Source organism: Grus americana, chromosome 10 (assembly GCF_028858705.1).
Source record: "Grus americana isolate bGruAme1 chromosome 10, bGruAme1.mat, whole genome shotgun sequence".
NCBI classification, from domain to species: Eukaryota; Metazoa; Chordata; class Aves; order Gruiformes; family Gruidae; genus Grus; species Grus americana.
In genome coordinates this window covers 22,452,659-22,478,419 of record NC_072861.1, presented here as the reverse complement: position 1 = coordinate 22,478,419, position 25,761 = coordinate 22,452,659, and the positions used below count along the sequence as shown (strand labels likewise).

Below are 25,761 nucleotides of genomic sequence, written 5' to 3'. Positions count from 1 at the left end.
GTTATGACAAAAATCATACCATAACAAAACCGGTGGGATTATGTGGCAGGTTTTAATCTAAATTAAATGCTTCCTAAATACAGGAAAGACATACATGCCACTTCCCATACTTCTGTACTTTTATAAATAAGAGAATACAAAGCCAATAACTTTAAAGCCGTAGAAAAAGATCGTAGCAAACATGAAAAAAGTTCATCTTAAAACAAATCTCACAAAGCAGTGGTGGTAAACTTCAGGACTGAGGTCCTCTGCCAAGGAAAGATATTTCCTTACACATTTCAAACATCTCTCTACGCACAGATGGCTTAACTACACAGGAACATCAGTGTTAAGGAGGGACTGAAAGGTAGAGGCAACCTGTGAGGAGATCACGTCAACCCCTGTCTAAAACGTATATTTACGCTGCGTTAACCAAGAAAGTTCAAGGTCGCGTTATGCTAAGAATTATAAAATTTAGAAAGCCCAAGCCTTTATCCAAAATTCGCAGCCGCTCCCTCACGCAGGGGCTGAGCCCTCCCTTCCCCTCAGCAGCAGGCCGCGCCTCAGCCGCGGTGTGAGGCGGCCTCCCCGGGGGCTCGAAGGGGTCCCGCAGGGGCTCGGCCCCACGGCTCCCGGGGAAGGACAGGGCCTGCTCGGGCGCTGCCCGGACCCACCTGCCCCAGGACGGCTCCCGCCTCCTGCCCCGGCTCCACCGGGCCGGCCATAGCGGCTGCCGCCCTCGCCCCTAGCAACGGGACGCGCTGGCCGGACCGCACCATCCGCCTCACCGCGGGGGGGAAGGCACGTCAAACGGCGGTAGCCGAGCCCGCTCTCCTGCTTGCTCCTCCTCTCCCTGGAAGGGCTCTGCCGCTCGCCGCCGCCTCTCTTGCCCCCCCCCCCCCCCCCCCGCAACCGGGTGGTAGCGGCGGGGCCGGAAGGGGCGCGGCGGCGGGCGCCATGGCGGCGGTGGCGGGGCCCTTCGCGCTGGTGACCAGCTGCGCCGCCGGCTTCGCGGCCGAGGAGCTCGTCAAACGTGAGTCGTCGTCGTCGTCGCGGCGGCGCGCTGCGGGGCCCGGACGGGCGCAGCCGCCAGGCCCCGACCTGCCCGGAACTGCAGGCCTCGGCCTGGCAGCTCCTCACCCCTAGCCCGGGCCCTGAGGGGTGGCTGTCCTCCCCTCACGCACCGTCCCCTGCGCGGCCGAGCCCTGCCAGGGCAGCCACTTGCCTTGCCCCGCGCCTGTGGCCTTTAACCACCTCCCCTTCAGGAGGGCGTCAGGGGCCTCCCTAGTGCTTTAAGGAAATCAGCTATTTAAGAGAGACGGTATAGAGCTGCCGATTGTGTGTTTTGTTCCCTCGGACACCAAGGAGGAGGCAATATCACCACCACAACCGACAGGAGAAAAAAGGAAGCCCCACATCCCAAAATGCTTTGTTACCCACTGGCCCCTTGCCCTGTCTTAGGTGTGAATAAACTGTCATAAGTTATACCTGCACTAAGTAATTCGAGAATTGCCTTGAGACTAAACACAAATAACACTTTCTTCAATAACAAATGAAACACAGATTGATGAGACCTTAGGCTTTGCTGCTGGCCGTTCTGATCATTCACACATGCAGTGTGATGAAAATGACCTTGTTGCACCAGGACACTTCAGTGTCCCCAATGGCCCCTAAAACAAGAGGGGGACACCAGAGCAACCAGAGTGGCTCAGGGGTATCAGCAAGGGGAAAACCAAAAGCAGACTAAATACTGTCCCTCTAGTTTCATCTTTCCATTTATGAAGTGAACAGGCTTATCTTGGACCTTAAGGATAATAGAATTTGTAAAATTCCTGGTGAGTCTGAACTCTTGTTTTACTTAGCCCGCTTTCATGCATTAGACCATTTGTTGTCCCAATGCAGAAGCACAAAAAAAGGAAAGCTAAAAAATTCTTCCTTTCTGCAGTTGTCAGAATTGTAGATCACACTTACTCCATATCAAATACATAAAATTCGTTCTGTAGGAAGCAGTTTTCTTGGAACCCAGTTCTTTTTATGGCTTGAAAAAGGGAACATAAGACCTGATAGTAGCAAAAACTTCGGTGGAATTTTTAGTAATTCTGAAATCAGGGGGATTCCAGGAAGAATCCGTTTAGATCTTGGTGGTTTTGCCGTTACAGCTTGTTAGTACAGCTTTGCTTTTTAGGGAACTGTCATGAACAGTTTGATGTGCATACTAAGAGGTGTAACTCATCAACAGCCCCAACCCCTTTTCTGGATTTATTTTTGGCTGTTTTTGAGCAAGGTCTTACCTAGGAGCCCGATAAAGCAGAGGGCTGCCCCCAGGGACTGGCTCCCTCCATCTCATTAAACCACATTTTGAAACAAGAATGACAGTACAAAGTCTGCAGTCGAAGGCTACTCTGTCAAAGCAGCTGGGTTGATATTTAATTATTTAAAGAGATTCCATACCAAAGAATAATAAGTTTCTGTAAAATCTTATCCTTGGTTGCTTGTTTGTGAGGAAGATACAAGCAAATTGGAAGGAATTATTCAAGTTTCCTGTAGGTTTCCTTTAATTATTTTTTGTAGTGAAATTAAGTAAAAAAGGTGAGCAAAAAGCTTCATAGAAATGCTTTTTAAGACTTTCTCAGATTAAATCTTAACTTTGGTGTGTTGTTTGGGGGTTTTTGGGTTGTTTGTTTTTTTGTTTTTTTTTTTTAATGGTACTCAGGTTGAAATGTCTAGGCTTCCACTATTTTCCAGTACCAAAACTGGAGTCTTATACTCTTTGTGCCCTCTGGTTGGATTGCTTCACAAAATACATTAAAATCTTCCTGAAACAAACGTGATTGTTTACTAAAATAAATACCATGACATTTTAAGCTCCTGCTTTGTGTAACAAGTGAAATTACATCAGATCCAGGAGCATAAGCAGAACAAACATTGTAAAACATTCAAGCACACACTGATAAGGACAAGGCAGCTGTGGCTGGCAGCAGCCTGGGCTGAAGGGTTTTGGTGGGTTGAAACAAAATGCTGGTGCAGTTGTCAGAACTTGTGCTTTTACACCATGAAAGTGTCACACCAGATTAAAGGCATTATTTGTTAATAGTTTAGCTCAACACTGAGAACAAGACCATTATATTAGCGCCTCTGAGGCAGTACAATGTTTGAGATACAATACGTATGGTTAAATATGCTATTAAACACTGTGTTAATTGGTAGGATCCATACAGCAGTTGGGGTTTGAGTCTATAACAGAAATATGAAACAAAACCCTTATCCGTATTCTCACTGCTTTTGCCACTATGTTGCTGGATTTCCCTGGTATGTGCTCCTTTGTAGGCAAACCTGTTCATTTCTGCTGCTGCCTGCCAGAACTTTCCAGGCTAATAAGGCTTTTTCCAGTGTTTTCATCCTGTTAAGTAGGAAATGGCTTGAGGATGAGAATAATATTATGATACATTTTTATTCAAGTTTCTGTGGGATACCCCGAATGCTTTATTTCATTGGATACGATGGCAAAACAAAGCTATTTAAAATGCACAGAGTAGGAGTGGCTCTTAGATATATTTATCACAAATTTAAACAGCAAATAAGACTGTTTTAGTTTTTAGAAATGCTGGCCAACAGATAAATACTGTCTGATGTGATTTTTTTCCTTTGACTGTTTACCACTCCCCTCCTCCCCCACAGCAAAATATCTACACTGACTGCATATTTCTGTGTTCTATTTACTCCTTGTGTAACTTGCAGGAGTATTTTTTTATGGTGTATTCCACCAGGTGGCTCTCAAGGCCCAGAATGTGAGAACTACTTGGTGTACCTACCAACTAAGAGGACTTGGGATCATGTAGGGCATTGCAGAAAACTGAATTATGTTCTTATAGCGTGTATTCAATCTGAAAAACACTAGGAAGAGTCACCGATACCTTAATCCTTTTGGAAGAAAAACCCTGCAAAGAGGAATTATAATGATTCTGAAAAAACATTGCTATTAAACACACAATATAGAAGTGCTTAAATACCTGTTGGGTGTTAAAGAACAGGGAACACTGCAGCAAGAGACAACTTTTCTTCTGAAAAGTTATTTCTGGTCTCCAGTTCTCCTTTGGAAAAAGTATTTGCTGCCTTGCACTTACAGAACACTTACTAAGCCTCTGTTACAAAAAGGGAGTGAATGTTAGGTTTTTACGATTTTGCCATATCCTCTTTTCTTCTGAACGGTTGTTTAATTTACCATGTCTATATGCAAGCTTATGAAATTGAAAGTCAACAAGTTTAAATCTGTAAAATGAGCAAAAATTTATGTAAATAGCTGAAATTAATTTCTAAAAGTATTGGTCAATATTTTGTCCAATTTATTAAAAATTATAGATACTTGTGAGTAAAGAAAGGACATAACTAATAATTTTGCTGAAAAATGTAAGCTACTCACTGACTGCCTGGAAGTAAAACAACCTTTTACAGAAGTTTGGAAGTTCATTGAGCTATATGGTACCAGTCACTACCAGATACTGGATTGAGCCATGAACTGATCTCGTGGCAGTTTGCTGCTGTGTTCTTAAATGATAGAAAACGGGCAAAGTGAGTCATGAACTGGAAGATAATTGTTTGTGTCCAACAAATGTGGTGATCTTGGTGTATGTATGCAGGAGGTAACAACCCAAGGCTGATACTGGAGCTGACTTAGAAATGGTCTGTTGGGTCCCTAGCCTCAAATAATTCACTGTAGATGAAGAACCTTCTATTGCTCCAAAGTGCTTTTACACACAAGTGTGGGACAATGAAATACAGAATGTCTTAATTAGTATTCAGCATTTATTGGTAAAATTGTAAAAGTTATTTCAGTTAAGCATCCAGATTAGTAGTTGCAGTATTTCTTAGAGGACCTTGAACTCCAAATCATGTTTTTGAATGACTCTAAGCAATGTTCTTTTGTGGCATGAACTTTTCCATGTGTGTTTTTTAGTACTCTCTAATGCTGATGCATTTGAAGTCTGTTTGCATTCCTGTCATCCAAACAAGCCACTTCTGCTCTATGAAAAGGCAAGCTAATTAAGTCAGCCCAGTATGCCTGCCTACTGTTGTGGTCAAAGAGTGACTCAGTTGGTTTTCCAGGCTCTTTGGATGGCAAACCACTGACACTTTCAATGGCTGGGGAGTTTAAAATTAAAAGATGAGTAACTCACTAGACATAAGTTTGACAAGCCACCTCCTTTTACCATATTAATGTTCTAGACATTTATTCTATATCCAAATAAAACTTAATGGGATTTTTTCTGATGAATATTCTCTAAAATTAGATGTGAAACTATTCTGGCCTTTTTTTTTTTTCTTAAGATATAGGTTGTCTTGGAAAGAAATTCCTGGAATCTGGAAGCGGTAACATAATCCTTAAAACTAGTTCTAACATGGAATATATATCCTTGACAACTCAGTTTGAGTTACAGTGTGTATTTCTTTTGTAGTCTCTGCTTGTTTACTCTAAAGGCCAAAAACTAATTGGTCTAAGTGACTGTTGTGGAAGAGAACTATTCACAAGATACCCAAACTGCATTTATTTTCCTGCCATGCGTAATTAGGTTGTTTTGCAGGAATGTATTACAACTCTACATGCAGGCTGAGACATAGCAAGTCTGAATCCTTTCAGAAAGTTCCCACAGTCCTTTGAGTTTAGTCTGCAACATCCATTTTTACTGGGAGAAAAATTTCACAGGGCACTGGCAAAATCTCTTTGGATGAATGATGGGTAATCAGAAGCAGAATGGGATTAAAGAAGACTACTTAAAATACAGAAACAAGTAACATGTAGTGGAAAATGGGACACGTCCTCATTCTTCTAGCAGTACTTTGAGGCCTAAATTTGTCCATAAACTCTTTTGTAAGAAAAAAACCAATCACAAAGCAAATGTGAAAGTTCTTTCATATCAGCTTATGAAAATCTTCTCATAGAAGTTCTTTCCTTTAGTATTCCTGCTACAGTGGCTAACTTGACTGAAGTGACTTTTGAACTGACTGACTTTCCCCACTCTGTTTTCCTCCCTTTGGCTTTCTAAGTCTTATTGCTGATTTTCTGGGTTTAAATAATTTGAAAACTTAACCTCTTGTGACATTGACTTGCAGTTCTGTTAGCTTAGAACTGATTTTTTAATTTTGTTTTAATTGTCAAAATGCTAGTGAAGGGAAATTTATAGCATTTGTTTATGTAGCATTTAAAACCTCCAAACAAAATATCTGGTTTTCAGGACAGAAAATTAAGATTATGCCTGCATTTGAAAAGCTAGACAACAGATAATTCTGGAAAGAAAAGGGATCCCTGGGTTTTGGACATGCACCGTGACACTGTCTGCCTAACTTGTTTCCTCTCCTGGTTGCTGTAGTTTTGTCACATTATATCTAAGCGAAGTGAAAGCTGTTGGCCCTAATACCCATTTAATCTAGTAGCAATTGGCACATATTAAATAGTCCTATTTACCAAAGATACCAAACTAAATTATACCACGTATAGCACTTAACATCTAGTCGTTCTTAAAGCTCCTGGTTTATAGCAGAAAAAAATAAATTGTCATCTGCCAAAATGCCTTTATTATAATAGACTATATATATTAAAGCTATAGATTTTGTAAAGTGGCATGCTATCATTTGATGATCTGTTTTACTAGTTACTTGGGTGGGTTTTTTGGGTTTTGTTTTTAAAGAGTAGACTTGATGTATTTGTGTAGCCTAAATTGAAAAGCTTGGGTTTAAAACTATCTGAAAAGCTATTCTTGTGTTTCCCTGGAAGACAGGTGCATAAATGTTTGCTTCATGTCAGTAGAGCATAATATCAGCTAATGCAAGCAGGATAGAGATATCTGCTGCAAAGTGATTGCAATATTACTATGAAGTGTTGCAGGGCAAGTAGAGATCCACATATACAAGTTTTTACAAGATAAGCATGGGAAACAGCTTCTATGTGCCACTGGAACTGGACTGTACTTCTTGAGTCATTAAAAAAGCTGTGAAAGAATTAAAATCTTTCAAGATTACTGATTTTGGTTAGCTGCATTGGTAGTCTCTTCCATATTTCTATGAAGAAGCTAGTGCTCTAAGAATACGAAGTTCAGAATCAAGGCTTGTTTGGTATTGATGCAGTGTCATCCATCACCCTCCCAGCCGCAAGGTGACATGGATAGTCTTATCACAGAATAGCTTCTGACTGAAGACCAATTACTCTGAAAACTACTGTCCTCCAAATTAAAAAGTCAAGCTTTAACCTGGAAAACACATGTAGATGTGGTGGGGTTTTTTGTGTGGGTTTTTTTGTTTTGGTTTTTTGTGTTTTGGGGTTTTGTTGTTGTTTGGTTTTTTTTTTTAAGAAACTTGGACAGGAGATTCATTCCCTCCCAGGTTTCTGTTTCCAAGGTGAAATTTTGCCCTCACATTCCCTGTGTCCTCCTCACTGCTGCAAACAATCCTTTTGGTTTAGAGCTCTCCTTTGTGCTGCCTTGTGCACCATGCTCATTCACCGGTTAGATTTCTCAGACTTTGCAGTGAGTTGCAAAAGTCATTGAACCATTCTATGGCAACCTTGGCAATAAGTTTTTCCCAGTTTTTTGTTGATATAATAGAATGGTTTGGGTTGGAAGGGACCTCAAAGATCATCTAGTTCCAACCCCCCTGCTGCAGGCAGGGACACCCTCTACTAGACCACGTTGCCCAAAGCCTCATCCAACCTGGCCTTAAACACTTCCAGGGATAGGGCATCCACAGCCTCTCTGGGCAACCTGTTATGATACACATAATTTCAAATTTATGGCCACACTGTTTAGGGAGCAGCCTGTTCCAACATCTCTGGGAGCTGTGTCTCAATACCTTTAAAACATGACCCTTAAGATCTTTGAAAACCCATATACTTTATTTCTTTTTTAACTCTTCCTATGCCTAAAGAAGTTCTAGATGACTCAGTCAATTTAATATATAATTGACCTGTGTTTTAAAGCATCCATAGGTTTGTCCAGTCTGAACAAGATACTCTGCCCTTCCCAGCGAGGGGATGGGATGCTCTGTTACTAACTATAATTCAACTCCACCAGGTGGCTGTCATGCTATGGGAGTGTGCACTCTGAAGGTTGCTACCAGCACACAAAGGGCAGTGTTTAACATTACATTATCTAAGCACTGCCTTGGATTTTAATTGTTGAACTCCTACATGGAATTTAATGGGAATTACAGCTGAATTGTAGTAACTTGGTTTATTTTCTCATTAGTTACCTTCAGGTTTTGGTCACAGTCAAACAGTTCTTTACATCTGAACGAACACACAAGGTTTTTTCTGCTGTAATAAAGTCTAGGTATTCTCTCTATACATCCTGTTTACAGGTAGTAAGTTTGAGGTTTACACTTTAAAAGGCATTTCCAGGAAAAACAGCTTGTTTTCTGAAGAGCTTCTGTACCATATTTTATTTTGAAAGCTAGATAATAAACTCTTTTGAAAGCTAATAAACTGTAGGACAGAGTAACAAATTGAGTTTGAATTTTTAAAGATCTTAAATATATACTGTTTTATTATAGTAAGTAAAGGTGGCTCTGGATTGGCATTGTACCAAGCTGTTCTAGACAAATTATTTTCTTGATGGTGATTTTATCATCCATCTCATTCATTTTCTTTTATACAGGTATCACAGGGAAAGATGACCTTACTGTGGGTGCAACGACAAGTGGAAGAGTGAATTTTTACCCCTGGACAATAGATAATAAATATTATTCTGCAGACATTCACCTCTGTGTGGTACCAAACACATTTCTTGTTACTGGAGATATTGCTGAATCTGTGCAAGCATTTGTTGTGTACTTCGACAGCACAATAGTAAGACTCTTCTTCATTATATTGCTTTATCTGTATGATAAAGTTGCCTTATCACCACAAATTACATTCTCTTCATCTTATGCCATCCATTCCTTTTAGGCTGTTCTATTAATTGTCAGTAGATCAATGTTAAATTATGCCTGCAATCAATGGAAGCAGTCTTCTTCCCTTCTACTATCATACTCCAGCTGGAAGAGAGGTTTGCAGGATGCAAATACACCACTAAGGCAAATCCTCCTCCAGACCACCACCTCCAATTTTACACTCTTACCTGATGCTAGTTCAGAAAGGCTGCTTTAGGATAGCCAAGAGTGAAGGAGCTAAACATAAGATTCAGTGCTATCATTTTACTCAAAGTTGTTTCTGCTAAGCTAGCAGCCCTGAAAACAGTGCTTTAGCAAAAGCAAGAAAGATTCTGAGACCAAAAAAAATTAAATAAGGAGTGGGTTTTTTACCAGAGATGGGAACAGATGCATACCACACATTCTGCAAAGATACATTTAACCAGACATCTCAGAGTTGTCTCAGGACAAACTAGAGCAATGGGAGTAGTTCACCAGCCCCCATAACAACCACTTCAGTGTGGAAGATGGATTAGCTGCACATTAAACCCGAGATATGCTTAAAGTGAAATAATCATGATTCAGCCTTAAGTAAAAATCTTTCCTAATCAACACTAGGATTGCATAAATTAATATTAAACATGAAAGGGAAGTCCAAGGCAGTAGGAATAACTCATCTGTAAGGTAAGTCAAGAATTAGAAGTTGTGTTCTAATCGGAGAAGTTAACTTGTACACAAGTCTTAAACATACTTGATATGCAGCCTAGCATATTTCCTTACTTCATTTTATTCTAATACTATTAATGATTTAAAACTAGTTTAAAAAACTAAAGTATTTGATAATATATTCCAAAGAGTTGTGGTGTTTTTTCCCCCCCCTTTAGAAATCTGGACTTGATAGTGTCTCCGAATGGCTTCCCCTGACAGAAGAGTGGTTACCAGAAGTCATGATCCTGGTTTGTAACAGAGTATCTGAAAATGGTATGAAACCCAAAGAAGTTCCACATTGGCTTAGAGTTATTAACCTTGCATAATTTATTTTCTAGTTAAATCAACACAATTGTTTCTTAAAATTTCTGCGGGAGACTGGGCTTGAGACTTGATTGAGAAGACCCGGGTTACTCTTGTGACCAGGAACAGAAGCCTTATGCTAGTTCTGATTAAAATTGGATCAGAATTTTACAAGCTTGCTTACTATGAGCTCTGTGTATCACGTTCTATTATACCAGCATGCATTGCAAGGTACCTGACAAGGCATTTATATTGCTGGATGTGCATGATCCTCGCTGGTGAAAAATGAGGATGACTGTTGGTTGCTTTACTGCCATGGAAAGTACATTCATCGTTTTTTGACCATTTGAACATTAAACATGCATGTTTGCTTTGGTAATGCAATACAACAACCAGCTGTAAGGTGCAGGTACACCTCTGTAACTTAATTCGGATTCAAACCTAGAGTTAAGAGAAGTTTTCATTCACTGTGGCACAGCACTTACATTTCCCTTTGAGTACCCACTGCGAAGCTATTTGCTTTTATGGTATTTGAAAAAACAAACAACCAACAAAACCAATTCAAATGAAGAATTTTTTTAATTCTGAAGTTTTTTGGAATCAAACTCAAAGTGAATGGAGGACCCACACCAGCTACTATGTATTTTTTCCCCATACAATCCAGAATAAGCAAACAACTTTGAGGGAATAAAATGTAGCTGAAGATTCAACTGCTGATATTAGTCTCAAATGTGTCTGTTTAGTATGCATTTTTGTTTCCCAACTTTAGGTATTAACAGACAGAAAGCTCAAGAATGGTGCATCAAGCATGGCTTTGAACTGGTAGAACTTAGCCCTGAGGAACTGCCTGATGAAGATGGTAGGACTGATACTTTGGTTTTAATTTTTAGAATGAAAAAGTACAGCAAAATACCTTCTAAACAATTGCAAGGGGCATAACTTTATTTATGTGCTACATGATTACAGCATGGAATGCTCCCAGTTGGTAAGGCTTAGTCTCAGCTATAAAAGGTCAGGAGGAGGAGGAGGTTATTTCCTCCAAGAAATTCCATTTGTCTCCTCCCAAATACAGCTGCTGTTTATGTAGCACCTACATAAAAATAATATCTGCTCCTTTTTCTGGCAGTAATCCTAGGACTGTGTTGATAGATTAGAAGCACTTATGTTCCACTTTGGAAATAAATCTAAAAAACCACCAGAGAGATGCACAAGGGCAGGAGGAAAATTCTTTTTCTTTTTAAAAAGACCTCTAAAACTATTGTACATGCCAAGAGAAGATAGATATTATTGAACAGTGGCATGATAAGCCAAAAAGGGGAAATTGTTAAAAACATTTTAGAATTGTATGCACTGTTACACAGGAAATAAACCAGTTTCAAAATCACTGGCTGACCATACGTTTTTAACTTGAAAAAACCCATCAAAGTCAGAAGTGTGATGTTCCACTCTTGAAAAGTGACTATGCACTTCCTGACAGCCTTATCAGCATCAGCCTTATCTCCTCATTTCAGCAATACAAAAAAGTGTTTACATCTTACCTCTATAGAGCCAAAATGAGATAACCAACTTCATTTCCAGGCTTGAGTGGAATTAGTCACTAACATTTGCTCTATTTCAGGTTCACCAAGTACATAGCTGTTGCCAGAAATAATTTAGTCTAAAGGCCTAAGCTAGAACCCCTTCCCTCACCCATTCCCCCCTTTAAAGGCCTAGATAAAAATTGTATCTTGAGTAGCTCAGTTCACCCCTCCTCCCTCTGCCATGTCTTTAAAGATATGTTTCTTTCTGGCACTTTGTTAGTCAGGGAGGGAGGGATATACATACTTCTGATTTGTAGGCACCAGAAAAATCAAAGTGGATAGCCCTTAGACTAAAGTTTTCTTATTAAGTTTTGTAAAAGAAAATACTAGTAACATTAAGTCTTTTTTTTCCTATTGAATAATTGTTGTAAAGAACGAGGTAGTTACTATTTAAATAGTATAAGTAATGGGAATAATAACAACTCAGGATGTTAATCTTTGGAGTATTAAGATATATGTTCTTTCCTGGATTTTTAATATGGTCATTGATTCACTGCAACTCCTGCATAGGAGGAAATGTATTCTACTGACTAACATATTTACCCTGTAAACATGCTGTATGAATTACTTAGAAGAAATAAAATGGATGCAGTAAACATACTGGGCCAATATCTGTTTAAAAATTATGACATTTTTGGCAGCTCATCACAAATGAACCGGAGCTCTTGCTGTGACTACACTGTCAGTTTTTTGTACAGTAAAGACAAGACCTCTAAACTGAGACTCTTGATAATGACTCTGATACAAAACCAAACAGCAGTGTGATAGAGGGCAAAATATTTGATCTAAGGGGTCATAGACAGCTTTAATTTTTAAAGGCAGTTTCAATTATTGCATCTGTCCTTGAGTCATCCTAGAAGCGTTTGATTTTTAAGCAATCACATTTTTGTATCCAAAGGGTTGTTTTTTTTTCCCCTATTGCTTTGTGAGACCTGCACAAACATGGGAAGCTGACTAAACCCAGGAAATGGCAAAACTGACTTTATACAAAGTGGTGTCAGATCTATTCAGTAAATAAGTTGAAGTCCAAATAATGCTTTCCCTAGTCTTTCAAGTTACTGTAATTCACAGGATTACTGGAACATTTGGAGTTAGATGTTGTGGAGTTAGCTTTACAATGATCATTTTCATTTTTAACAAGCATCGCACCTTTTTTAAAATAGCTGCTTGAAGTTCTTTACTTTCTAAAGGACGGAAAAAGTAATTCTAACATCTATTTCTGTGCCATACAGCACTCTAAAAGATCTTGGGTTAGAAGATGCCTTGCTTTTAACAGAAACTTAAAAATTTTCTATTACTTTGAAATTTACTTCTATGTTATTCAACACTGTAGGCCTCAAGCTAAATATTTAACAAAGCCCCAGTCAGAATTTAGATCTCTACAAAAGGCTGAGAGCTCACAGTTCGTAATACCTGGAAGCCTAGACTAAGAAGTGAGACATTTAGATTTTTTTTGGCCTCTCATGAAGCAAAGCAAGAAATCTGTGTTTCCTCACAGAAACAGAAATTTATATCAATTGCAGTAAGATAGGACAGGCATTCGGACAGACACCATCTTACTTTCAGGCATGTAATGGTTTTTAGTCTAATTAGTAGGACTCCAATGTCTTTGTCTTTTGGTTTAGATGATTTTCCAGAGTCCACCGGAGTGAAACGAATTGTACAAGCCTTGAATGCCAATGTGTGGTCCAACGTAGTCATGAAGAGCGGTATGTAACACAAGTTCCTCTTATATGAGTTCTGGTGAATGCAGGGCCTAGAGGGCTTATTTTTAGTGAAAGTGTAAACTGGGCAGCTACAGTGCTGCCGCCACTGCGTCAGTACACAGAGAACTGGAGCGCCCTTCAACCTTTTACACAGAATAGTAGGGTGTCAGGTATTGCTTTCATTGTCCCTTGATGCACAGAGAAACTTACAGACAATGGGTGAGATTTATTCCCATTTCAGCATCTGTTCCTCTTCCCTCTGTACTTTAACTTGCTCTCTGCCAATAACTAGAGTTAATATTCCACTGACTCTTTAGATTTCAATGAAGAAAATGAATGCTTGTCCCACCAAACTCTAGCAGCAAATAGCTAGTCATTATCAGCTTAGTCTAAAAACTGATACATGGTTTAGAGTAGTAGTAGTAAGTGTTAAATTCCAAATTTGTCATAGTTTTTTTGAAAAAAATTTGAAACAGGGATAAGAATAGCAACTGTGGAGCCGAGATTAGGCAAAGAAGTGATTTCAAATGACTGACGGACATACTAAGTGCACTGCAAGAAGGACTGTTCCCTACAGAAAACCCCACATGAGTACATGGAAGCCACAGAAGTTTCTGAAAGCAATATAAAACCCAAGCAAACCCAGATCATTTCCTGCAGGTAACTGATTATCAGGTAGAGTTAGAATTCTGGAAAAAAAATCACATTAGGATTAGACTCATCAGAAAAGGAAAAGCTGTGGCTAGCCCAGAGTTATGGCAAGTGTAGATACTTCCATTTACTTGAAAACCTTTAATTGCCATACTAATAACACAGGCTGTTGTAGGAAACATAGGAAGATGAAACTCTTGCAGAGTGCTTGGCCTTATATTTCTTGTTTCACAAAGTCTTAGCCCACTAACACCTTCCAACATCTGTCTGCTCCCTGATGTACAGTTTTCCACTGTTGCAGCTTCTTCCTTACCACATCTTTTAGCTGTGTAACGATTTCAAGTGCTGAGAGGCTTCTGCTAGTTCCTGTAACTGCAAGGTGGTTACTGGGACTCAGTAGAACTAGGATGAGAACTACTAAACTGATTTTTTTTTTTTTTACGGTAGCCTTTTGAGTATTTTTCATACCACATCAGACTGAGGTTAAGGTTACTTCTAACTTAATGTAACCATTATAGAGAAATAGGTAGCCATTTGAGATGGCATGAAGTTACCTCACTAGTGCTAAAACAGTTTTCTTAACAGCTTATTTCCTGCATTTGACAGATGCCACATTACAGAAGAACAGAACTTAGTCACATGTTCAGTTCTTCATGGAGGGAAATTCCTGTGCATCATTAGTGTGTTCTGTAAAGGTCAGACTCCTTGAAAATCCAGATTTTCTATTTCCACAGTACAGAAACCACACAGCATTGATGCACATTACAACAGACCCCTCAGGAAGTGAGCTATATTTGGAAGTTGTTACAGCCTGACTATGCCTTCAAAGGGAAATTGTTGAGCTCACTGTACTTAAAATAAAACTTTCTACAATCTGTAACGTATCTTTTGTTTTCAACTTCCTCCTGATCCTGGAAACTGGCTGCCATGTAAATCAAACTTTAGCTTTTCTACTGAATCACCTATAACTGCCGGTCACTTAGAAACCATGCAGTCATGCTTCATGTGAAGATTTTTCATAAAGTATATGATATTTATGTAGTAGCACTGTTAAGTGTAGCCATCCAAAAAGCCAGCGTTACAGCATTGCCTTACTTCAGCTATCTGTTTGTATGAGAATTTAAGTTCACAGAGCATGAATGACTTTTTTCAAGTACAAGCATTCAACCCATTTTATTTTAAGCTTAAACCCAAACACAACTCTTCTTAAGTTGTGAAGTAGCTTTTTCACACTTCTTAAGAAAATTCTTGACCTTTTGATTTTTTCTATAACCTTAAATACCTTCATTCTCACATCAATACCTAAAAATAAGTATTAAATATAGCATAGTTGAATTATAAACATTTTTACATCAAGTAATACCACATGGTTTGCAAGTAAACAAAGCAGTATTGTCTCTACTAAAAGAAAAACAAGCAGTCTTACCCAAGAGTCTCCAGAGAGCAATTCCCTTTTGTAGTTGTTATAAAGTTGTTGCTTCTCCAGGCCTCAGAGCTCCCTTCAGTCTGCAAATGGGGTGTTTTTCTTCCTCTGGTGCAGAAGAGCACATGTAGCTCTTCAGCTTACATCCTCCCCCCACAAAGGCAGCACACTGCTCGTGTCTTGAGGTATCCCTTCAAGAGCAAACCCAGTTGACCTAGGTAGCAAGAAGAAAAACAATTTACCACCCTTGGAAGAGGATTATGTGGCTGCTTTCCTGCTTAAATACCTACCTGAGTGATCCCAGCTGAAGGTGGTTACCTGGAGTGGGGCCAGTAATGAGCCTGATTTAGAGGAACTATTTAAGCACAGTTATTTATACAAACTATCAATTTTGACTTTTTCATTTGAATTTTATATGGATGTCAGTATCACCACATGTCAGCTAGAGATAGACTATGGAAGAATAGTAAATAAAGGCAGTGGAAAACATTTTGCTGTGTATTGAGCATATGTGAATCTTGAAGCTGTGCTCAGAGCACAGCGTACTGGAGCTTGGCAACTACTGATGAGTGATACCTCTGAAACTATATAGACTTCATCATCATGGAGCCACCAACTATTACAATAAGTTGAGTGAGATAATTTTTGGCTTTCATGCTGTAAGAACACTGTGTAAGGCATCACCCACTTCCTGAATTGCACCCAGAAGTTGAAATAACTTTTACATCCAGTAAAAAGAGTTTATAGGAAGGCTTTTTCAAGGGTGTGCCTGCAACCAAGTGTTACATCTGCCACCTCCCTAACCACGGAACCAGAAACAAATAGCTGCTTTTCAGAGATCCCTGCTGTAGGTTCCAGTACTTTTAACTGGGACAACATTTTGTAATTACGCTGGCTGATGTTATGTGTATGTGTGAGGGGGGATGGAGCCACTGTCGTCTTTCTGTACCGGATGAACTCTAATAGATATGAGAGAGGTACATGATTAGGTCACTTCATCCGCCCCTCTGCCAGTGTGGGAATGTTCTCTCTCAAGTACATTCTGGACTGCAATGTCCAATCTAGCTTCAGATGACTCAGAAATTGGCTAAATGTTGATCTGTACAGCTTCTCTGAAGACAGCCCTTTGCTTAGCCTGCTGAAACTTGGGGAAACTACTTTACTTTGTTTTGTGTTGCAGGTCTCGATCTTTTATCGTTCAATTGCCTGCTAATTTAGCTGGCAGACTTCACGGGCTTTCGCATGTCTTGCAACTGAACATTTTTAAGGCGATTCCTTTGGCTAGACTGATTCACTTCTTCCCAAACCTTTGGCGAGTGATCTGTTAAAGCAGTAAAACTGTGTAAAACACAGCCAGTTGAAGTAAATACCTGCTGTGTGTGGGGGGGGAGTACGAGGGGAGAAGAGGACTGGGAGAGGACACACATTAGCCTAAGTACACAGCGAAGATTATTAAACAGGAAATGAGGTCTTGGCAATTCTCTAACATGTTTACATGCTTTCTAGATAGCTGATGGGTTTAGTTACACATTCAACTCTTTGAAATGAAATTTTGTGTAAGTGGCAAGTAAATTTGGACGGTGCATAAAAATGACATCATCTCAACATTTGAGTATAGAGCTTAGTCATTACTGTAATATTAATTTAAACCACATTTTTTTAAAAAAGTAATCTTAATCTTTCTTCTGGCACAAGTCATTGTTTCCTGGCTATTTGTAGTATGATAACTTCATATTATTTCTTTTTTAGTTGACTAAATACTAAGATTTTCAGAAAAATCTCCTGAGTCCCCTATGTAATGGCAAATATTCACTCCTCAATGCAAGGCTAGCAGAAAACATGGCTTAGAAAAAACACAACCCATAATATCACCTATTATGCATGCATTTTTATTTAAAAAATAAAGTATTAAAAATACAGTTAGTTTTAAAATACTGTACTGCATTTATTATCTTAGATGAAAAAGATGATTGTTTAGTTTTAGGTTTGAATTAACTTTTTTTTTTAGGTTTGATTTTAAAATACCGTTGAAATACAGAGTAGGTTAGCAGATGTGGAAAGCCCAAAGCACCTTACGGTGTGAAGAAACATTGGATTTGACAGCTGGGTCCTTCTGTGAGTTCTGAATTGGATATTTTAAAATTGCCTTTACCCTTACTGTGGTGCTCAGCCTATTTAGACAATGTGTGTATAAGCAAAAGCACTTGTTGCATTTCCTGTATTTAACCACAAACTCAGTGCTACTTCCCATGGATGGTGAAACCGGGTCCACTGAATGCCGTAAGAGCAAATGCTGCTTCTGTATCTTGAAAGCTGCCTGCTTGGAATGAGAGGACATTTCCCAGACCAAATCCTAACAGAGCAGTGAATTCAATTAACAAGAAAAAAGCTCACATCTTTTGTGACTTGCACATCTATTCCCTGTTGGTAATATTTAGCAGTAAATACTGTTAATGCATTTTAAAAAAAGCTTAGAGAATATGAAAAGTTTCTGCTTAACAGAGTTTTACAGGGTGCTGTGTGTGTCTTCTCTGATATATTCTCTGTCTCATCTGGTCAGTTACAATTATTTGTAATAATATTGCATTTTCTGTCTAAACTAACAGCTGTTTTGTTTTTAGACAGGACCCAGGGCTTTGGTCTTCTCAGTACGTTAGCAGGCGCAAACTGTAGCATTGGGTCAGAAGAGAACCAAGATACAGAAGTAAACAGTAATTCCTATTTCTTGTTCTTTGCTCAGACTGTTTCTTGTGTTGCTCTTTCCTATTGTCACACTTGGCATGGTGGTGGGGCTTTCTTTTTTTCCCTCCTTTCTCAAGGAGGAAAGGCTTTCTCTTCACAGCCTAGTGGAGTGTATTTTAAAGGCAACATTTCTAAAGTCTGAAAAACTATCTACAATTTGTCTTACACGTCCTCCCGAGATGGTTGTTCCTAGGAGCTGTGACCTCATGGCTGTAAGCTTCCTGTTTTTCAGGACATTGCCTCAGAACTCATCGTTTTACCCGGAGATGTCTGCTTGTGTGCTCAGTGTGGAAAGCCATTGGGTGCTGATCACACTGACTTCAGCACTGTGTAAATGTTTTACCCCAGACAACCCACTGGAGCCAAGGAAAGATGATTAAAAGCTCCATTCAAGATGTTGGTTTTCATTAATATCCAAGAGCAATATTTAGTGCAGAAAAAACCTATCACTTGATAGTGTTGTGTGTGTAACACTTTCAAAGAAAAGCTTCATGTAGTACCTGTGTACAGTGCTGCAAAAGTGGCTTTTCATAATACACGTGGTACAGGTTTTGCAGTAAGTAACAGTTTAAGATAAAGAGTAGATTTTTGAAGTCAAAACAGAAAGCACCTGATTTGCTGATGATGCTTTTCAGGTTCATTACGGGTACTCTAATATCTGTTTGTTTCCTGACAGTCCAATCCGTCATCAGCAGAGGGAGAAGAATCCCATTTAGATAACAGAGAAGACAGCGCTAGCACAAATCACCTACAGGTGGACAACGCTGTTGGTAAGCTCATTCTCTGCTTGGCAGATATGTTGGAGCAGGCACCCCTGGCTGGGATGGTCCCAGAAAGCCACTGGCTCTTCCGCAATGAAAAGTATGGCATAAATGTGCTTGGCAGAGCAGTGGAGGTTAATTGTTTAGGTGTTCTTCTGCTTGAAAAAATGGGCCCAAGTTTGGATAGGACAGAGCCCCAGTAGTACTACCAACTGGGAACAGATCTGATTTTGTGAAATTTCCTGATGCATGTATTGTGTATATTGTGTATATCTAGAAACATCTTTGTGAGAATAAAGTTTCCAGCTTTATGGTTGCAGAGAAAAATCATTACAGTTTGACCCAGCAGGAGGTGAGTGAGAAACACTCTACCTGCATCACTCCTAAGAGGTTCAGGTGTTTTAAGCTACAGGTGCTTAAATAATTGCATCATTCCTGGAGATGGGCCTTTCTTACAAGCTGTATGTGGAGATCTTCTAAAGGCTGGGTGTTATTAGTTGTGGTCTAAGCATAGTCTCATTACTCTTTAATTTACTCTGTGGCTGTTCCTAGACAGATCATTTTATAATAAGCAAGAAACCTTAAATATTGGATGAACTCAAAAACACTCTTGCAATGTAATGTATCGAAATTAATTACCACTGTAATGATGCCATGAGTTGTCTGTATGAACAATCAGTAAATTAAAAGTTTCTTTCCCTCCTATGGGGTTGGAATTTGCAGATGGGATTTGCAGATGTTAAAATACTGGTTTTATCAGAAAGGCTTTCATACTTGCTAACAAAAGAGAATGATTTACCTTAAACTAACCTATATTTTATTTCAGATCCCATGTTAGATACGGACATTCAAGAGTTAGCCAGCCTAACCACAAGAGACGGTGACCTGGAGAACTTTGAAAGGCTGTTTTCAAAGCTGAAAGAAATGAAAGGTACTGTACCAGGGAGAGATGTACTGACCCCTATCACCTATTCTAATCACTCGAAGGCATGAAAGCCAGTGTGTGAGTTGGGAAGATCGTACAAATTCCTGTTCTCCTGTCTGAGGTTTGTTATAAGTGGCTGATCTTTTCATTAATTTGCCCTTCATCTTGATAGTACTTTTGAAAGAAGTAGGTATTGCTCAGCTGACTGCTATCACACTGATTTTGTCCACTGTGAACTAATGCAACACAGTTTTCTATCAACAAACCCTTTTTTTTTCAGCTCTACAACTGCCTGCCAGTTTTGCAGTTTAAGGCTACAAATGCTTGAGATGAAATCCAGTGTGCTGAGAAGCATCGGCTTTCTGGTGTTTGGGAACTGCAATTGCTCTTACTAAATAAGATTCTGTCTTTATGATCTTAATTTCTTGGTAGTCCCTGAAAACCAGCTGCAATAGGCATTTCTCTCCCTGCTCACTCCTGAGGTTGACAACCTAAGTCGTGTTCTTTTTCACAGATAAAGCTGCAACATTGCCTCATGAACAAAGAAAACTGCACGCGGAAAAGGTGAGGTTTTGAGATTGGCATTGAAATTATTAAAAATAGGGTTTTCCTTTCTAAGCCATAGTTCTCTTGTAGAGTTGCTATGTTAGGAGTAGTAAGAACAAACCACACAGTCCTAGGGAAGAGACTGGTATCTCCCAAGAACTGAATAACAAACCTGGAATTTTGAAACACCAGAAAAAGCTTTTCCCTTTCAAAATTTCTGAAACGAAGGCCCTGCAGCCACTGAGGGTGTAAGCCAGCTTCCACTTAAATCAATGGAAAAGCCTTGATCTCAAGGAAATTTTAATCACGTTTTAATAAGTCTTCTATCACATATGCCTCCTGTGAATTATGAATTATTGGTTCTGTGTTGCTGAAATTTCTTAACTTCAGACAGGATTAGCATTGTACCTAGAAACGTGGTTGCTAGATTTAGCTGCTGCTCAGTTTCTATTTTTGGATGGTAAATGCAAAACCTTCAGTCATTTGAGGGGAATTTTTCTCCCTTTCCCATCTTTTTTTTTTTTTCCATTGTTAGGTGGCCAAAGCGTTCTGGATGGCAATTGGAGGAGACAGAGATGAAATCGAAGGTCTCTCCTCGGATGAAGAAAACTAAGTTCTTCTGTAGCTGTAAGCGACAGAGCAATCCTGAGAGAGTGATCTTTTCCTGCAATGAGTGTTTATTGCGAAAAGCCCCATTTAGCTTTAGTTGCTTTCTTTGGTTAAAGGATTCCCTGCATCGTTGTAGTAACATTCCACAACACCTAATGGTTAGAGTGGTTTTGTCTGACTGTTCATTTATTCTCTCTCAGAGAATTTTGGAAGGCAGTGCATGCAGTTAGAGGAAATAATAATTAGTTTACATTTTTCAAATTAACATTTTTATTGCTTCCTCTTTTGAGTTTAAATAAACAAATTTACTACCGGTTATCTTTCTACATATGGCTGGTGGTTGTTAAGTGACTACTTAATTCCAAACTCAACATTTTAGATGTAGGCCTGTTTGATGTTTTTATGTAGCTTTATAGCTGACTTACTAGTTAAAACAAACCAGATTTATATGAGCCATGAAGAGAAAGTTGCTGAATTGTACCCTATTGTGGGATGCTATGCCAAGGCTGCAAGGTTAATCCTGCTAAGTGCCAAAGCTATTAAAAATGGCCCACAGGCTTTGAATTCTGTTTGCGTCTGTAAGTATGTGGTCCTTCCCTGGAAAGGTGTTGTGCCACGCTCCCTGGGTTTCCATTAGAGACTAAATTTGGGATTAAACACAAGACAGATTTTTTGCCGCTGTTCCAGGGGTGCAGTTCCCTGCCCAAACCTTCTGCAATGCTTGGCCTCCAAGGCCTAGCAGAACACACAGACTTCTGCTGGTGAATTCTGCCCTCAGTACCTAAAGAGAAAAGCCATGATTTCAAAAACCCCATGCTGTCGCCTGGTGTGTTTTTACAGACTCATCCCCTGTATGTTCGTTAGAAGGCACCAGAGTATGAGTCTCAAATTGCTGCTTCATGGTATCAGGGGTTGGAAAAAATTCCTTTCTCCTTAGATTTGGTATCTTCTCGTAGTCATGGACTGGGAGTATGAACATGTGAGGCACTAGGAAAACGAGAAGGAAGGCATAGGCTGGTGAGAGGAGACAAGTAAACGCCATCCTGTCTCCTTTCTACTGCAGTCAGCTGTCAGATACAGGCAGCAGATCAGCGGAAGGAGGCAGCCAACAGCTGCCCTGCTGAAGAATCGGGCCCTCCCCAGTGCTTGTCTGGCACACCCTATGAAACGGCATGTATTTTCCCCAAGAGCATTTCCGTATCGATCTGAAAATATGCCGTGTTAAGCAATCATATTTGGAAATTTTGAAATTAACTTTTCCAATGTCTGTTTTTTCGCGTCAATAAATTTTGTGAGTCTTGAGACGGTGGCTTTTCATAAATTATTTGACAGCTTTAAATTTTAAAAGCACTTTCACAGTGGTTCTTGACATTCATTGCCTCTTCTTTTAAGATTAAGCAAAGCTAAAATAATAGGCTGCTTAGAATGCTGTAAATCATTTCCTGGGTAAAAACTGCAGTGTTTTCAACTCTTAAAAAATAGAACTGAAGCTTTGTGAGTAGTTTGAAAAGCATTTCTCCTACAAAAGACTGAGCAGTAGCTCCACCATAGTAAAATACATATTTTTAAGAAGAAATGTTCCTTTTACAGGGATACACATCCAGACATTCAAGGAAACACACCTACTGCTTCTGAACGGAACGATAGAAACCATCTGCCAGGCCTTGCCATGACTTTGCCATCTCCTCCCACTCTCTCTTCCTTTTTCGCCAGCACAGAGAGCTGTAATAAAGAACCGAAGGGGCTTCCTTCCAAGTAGGGAACAGTTTTCCATGTTTGCTTCCTGGTTTTTTCCTTTCTAAATATTTGTTGTGCAACAGCCATAAATGGCAAAAGCGCAGAGTGAATCACTTGAATGCAGTGAAGAAAATAATGCACTTGAATGCTTTAGAAAACCAGTTCTTTATAGATGTGATATCTTTATACATGCAATATACATGTGACTACTTAAATTTAATAAAATTATACAAATTAAAATAAAATTATTTGCTGCCTTTTTTACGAGGTAGCAGCAGCTAAATTCCCATGAATGATGCCTTATCCCAGGAATCAGAATTACCAGTGGGGGAAGGCGCCTCTCCAGCCTGCTACAAATAGGAGGAGGAGATTTGTATTACAGGAAATAGATCCCGGAAAGAGTCAGAGCTTGTGGTGTAGACAATGGCGAGAACAAGTCTTTGACAGCGCAGAGCAAGTATCGATAGGATGAGCTGGCATGAGCTGATCGGAAGAGCAGGGGTCTGGAGCAGTAGGAGGTATGTCCAGTGGCCGCCATCCTGCAGGGAGGCATCCACATTGCTGCTGCCCAAAACTGGCAGAACAATTGCACGGATAATGTTTTGGTGTGGATCTTACTAATGTGTTAAGAACTCTTTCAAACATGGTTCTGTTGTAAATGTGTGTCTTGTTCCTAGATGCAGATTCATCAAGTTAGGAAGTGTGGCTAGGAGATACTGGGAAATAGATTGAATATCCTTACAGATTATTGTATTGTGTTTTTAAATCACAGCTTTCTTTGCTGGCAGCTTGCTTTTTGCTTTGTGCATTGGTTTTTGTTTTTTTTTCTGGAGAGAGGCTTTGGTTTTGGCTCCAGAATTTCTTTACAAAGTAGATGTTACAGAAATGACTAAGAGGGACATTCGGGGAAAAGCAAACCTGAAAGTCATTGTGTCTTTTGCTTAGTTCCTCTTTGTATGCTACAGCATTGCTTAGCAACAACAGAAGACTTCCCATCTTGGTTTTATATCTTTGTGACAGTTTTGAAGTTGTTAGCTTTCCCTGGTACTGGTACCCCAGTGCTGGACTGGAACGGCTCTGCAGTTTAGTTAATGCACTGTGGCTAGGTGTAGCAGCTTTTCCTAGGTAAAGATGGTCACAGGAGCAACTAGATACACAGGAAATGGATTTTAAGACACAGTGCTGAAGGAAAACTTGGCAATGCTTCAGTGAAAATGGGAACCGTCAGTTTTTGGCTGTGGTCTTTGCAAGAAAGCTCAAAGGAAAGTGAGTTGCATCTGTCTTAGCAAAGAGTATCTGCAAAGGGTGATGGCAAACAGGCCTTTGCTGAAAGCTGCAGAGACCTTTAAATGAAACAGAACTGAAGAAATTGCGATTCCAGCGTGAGCTGTGGCACAACAGTCGCCAAATCTCATGAGAACACGCTATAGCGAGTTAAACTTTCCAGGCTCCATCAGTCGACACGTTCCTGGTTTGACTGCCGGTAGTTCCTTTTCCCCAGGGGTCCACAGTGGCCACATCGGCAGCTGGTGGCAAGAGCGTGACCGAGCGGGGACGTCATTGTCATCAGCGAAGAGCTCGGAGGAGCGACATGGCGAGGGGCAGCCTGCGCGCAAGGCACGAGCTGTGCCCCGGGGAGGGGTTGCTGAACGCCCATCTCTCCCCATGCCGTCATTCGCAGCCACTGCTGTTGGTTTAACCCAGTGGCCTTAGATCTGGTTTAGCACGTTCCAGACAGATTTTATCTCTGTGCTCTGCAAGTAACCTCCTGCCTCCAAAATCAGCTGTGTTGGAAAGTCTCTTCTCGACGTCGGATCCTCTCTGTGCACCAGCATTTGCTTGGACGGTGGCACTTCCTAATCCAAAGGAGCATTTGCAGAAGAGAGTTAAGAGTTTGAGGGCCTCAGAGGAACATTCACTAGTCAGCTGCAATTCTGTATCTTTTATAAATGTGGCTCAGCAGTTTTTTACTAATCCATCCTTAAATACAGCCAAAACGTGCCGTAGTTTTCCTGGGCTTAGGCAGCTTTTCATTGCAGTACCTGATCCGAGAGAGGATGCTTTTGTTACGCCAGCTGGTATTGGTTTTGCTACCTATATGAAACAGTCCATACAGTTTGCATTTCTTTTCTGTGATTAAGCTGTTCTTAGGTCATTATAATAAATTGAGTGTAGAATTCAACTGACAAACTCCAAGTATGCCACTGTTGGCTAGTGACCTTCCAACTCTGACTAAAGGCTACAGAAATTTTGTGTTCATTATTAAAAGGAGAAAATGTTACTTGCATATCGTAACAGTAATGTGTATCTCAAACAAAAATGGATTACTGTGATAGTGTTTTGGACTTAGGGAAATTTTGTCCTAAACACTTACAATTAATAGATTATAGCAAACAAACAAACAAACAAACAAAAGTTTATATCCTGTATAAGGTCAGTGCTGTGGTGTTAGACTCTGGTTCCAGCCTTGGTGTGGCTTGCGACTGCTGCTTCCCCCTCTTCCCTCCCTCCCCTGCAGAACCCTTCCCCTGAGCCAGAAGAGCGAAGAGGAGACGGGGCTGAATCCTCAGTCCTGAACCAGCCGTCTCGGGTGTAAAACCCCCTCCCCCAGCACCCCGGTTCCAGAACGACCACCCTGCTGCGGGAGCTGGGCCGCAGGCCTGGCCAGCCTGGCATTGCGCTTGCAGCACTGTCCTGCCCGTATAGACCAACCCCTTGTTACCCAATTTTTGCTGGAACTGAAACCTCCACGGAATGTCAATTTGCTTTTTTTTTTGGTTTTGGCTAAGGCTTTGGGATTTTTCATTCGTTATCGAACCTGTATTTTGCTTCAGGTTCCCATTTTCAGTGCAGATGGGAAGATTTTGATACTGAAATCCGTGATATATTCAGGTGACAACCAGCAGGACTCGCAGCTCAGAGCTGATTTACTGCATCACAATGGAGCTTTGGCAACCCCAGTACAAAACCTGGCTGAGACCCTTTTATTACCACATTGTTGGAAAACTGAGTGGAAAAAGTATTCTCGTAAATCCTCTCAGGAAAAACAACAACAAAAAAAAATCTGAATTTCAGTGAAACCCAAGGAGGAACGTTAGGAGTTCGCAGAATTAGATCACAGCGTGCCCTGGCTGTTGCTGACACTATTTGGAGAATGCCCTCTCTGAGGCCGGCCGAACGCCAGCACATACGTCGC

The 25,761-nt window shown here is 40.2% G+C and overlaps 2 protein-coding genes across 2 annotated transcripts in view; one reads left to right on the top strand and one right to left on the bottom strand.

Annotated features, from left to right (window-relative positions):
• IQCH (IQ motif containing H) overlaps positions 1 to 896 on the bottom strand; it is a 71,271-nt gene extending 70,375 nt beyond the window's left edge. The window contains exon 1 of the mRNA XM_054837291.1: positions 654 to 896. Within this exon, the coding sequence (XP_054693266.1) occupies positions 654 to 758 (105 nt within the window). The 5' untranslated portion in view covers positions 759 to 896. The remainder of the gene's footprint in view (positions 1 to 653) is intronic.
• AAGAB (alpha and gamma adaptin binding protein) lies at positions 870 to 22,790 on the top strand. The gene is made up of 11 exons (XM_054837295.1): positions 870 to 1,012; positions 8,622 to 8,812; positions 9,759 to 9,855; positions 10,655 to 10,744; positions 13,091 to 13,174; positions 17,867 to 17,949; positions 18,664 to 18,757; positions 19,575 to 19,679; positions 20,188 to 20,237; positions 20,755 to 20,846; positions 22,419 to 22,790. The coding sequence occupies exons 1-10, from the start codon at positions 937 to 939 to the stop codon at positions 20,830 to 20,832; spliced, it is 948 nt and encodes a 315-aa protein (XP_054693270.1). The 5' UTR covers positions 870 to 936; the 3' UTR covers positions 20,833 to 20,846; positions 22,419 to 22,790.
• The last annotated feature ends 2,971 nt before the right edge of the window (positions 22,791 to 25,761 follow it).

Coding starts and splice junctions, on each gene's coding strand:
- AAGAB (XM_054837295.1), top strand. CDS start 937: ATGGCGGCGGTGGCGGGGCCCTTCGCGCTGGTGACCAGCTGCGCCGCC. Junction 13,175..17,866: donor CAACGTAGTCATGAAGAGCG/GTATGTAACACA, acceptor TTTTGTTTTTAG/ACAGGACCCAGGGCTTTGGT. Junction 20,238..20,754: donor GAAAACTGCACGCGGAAAAG/GTGAGGTTTTGA, acceptor TTCCATTGTTAG/GTGGCCAAAGCGTTCTGGAT.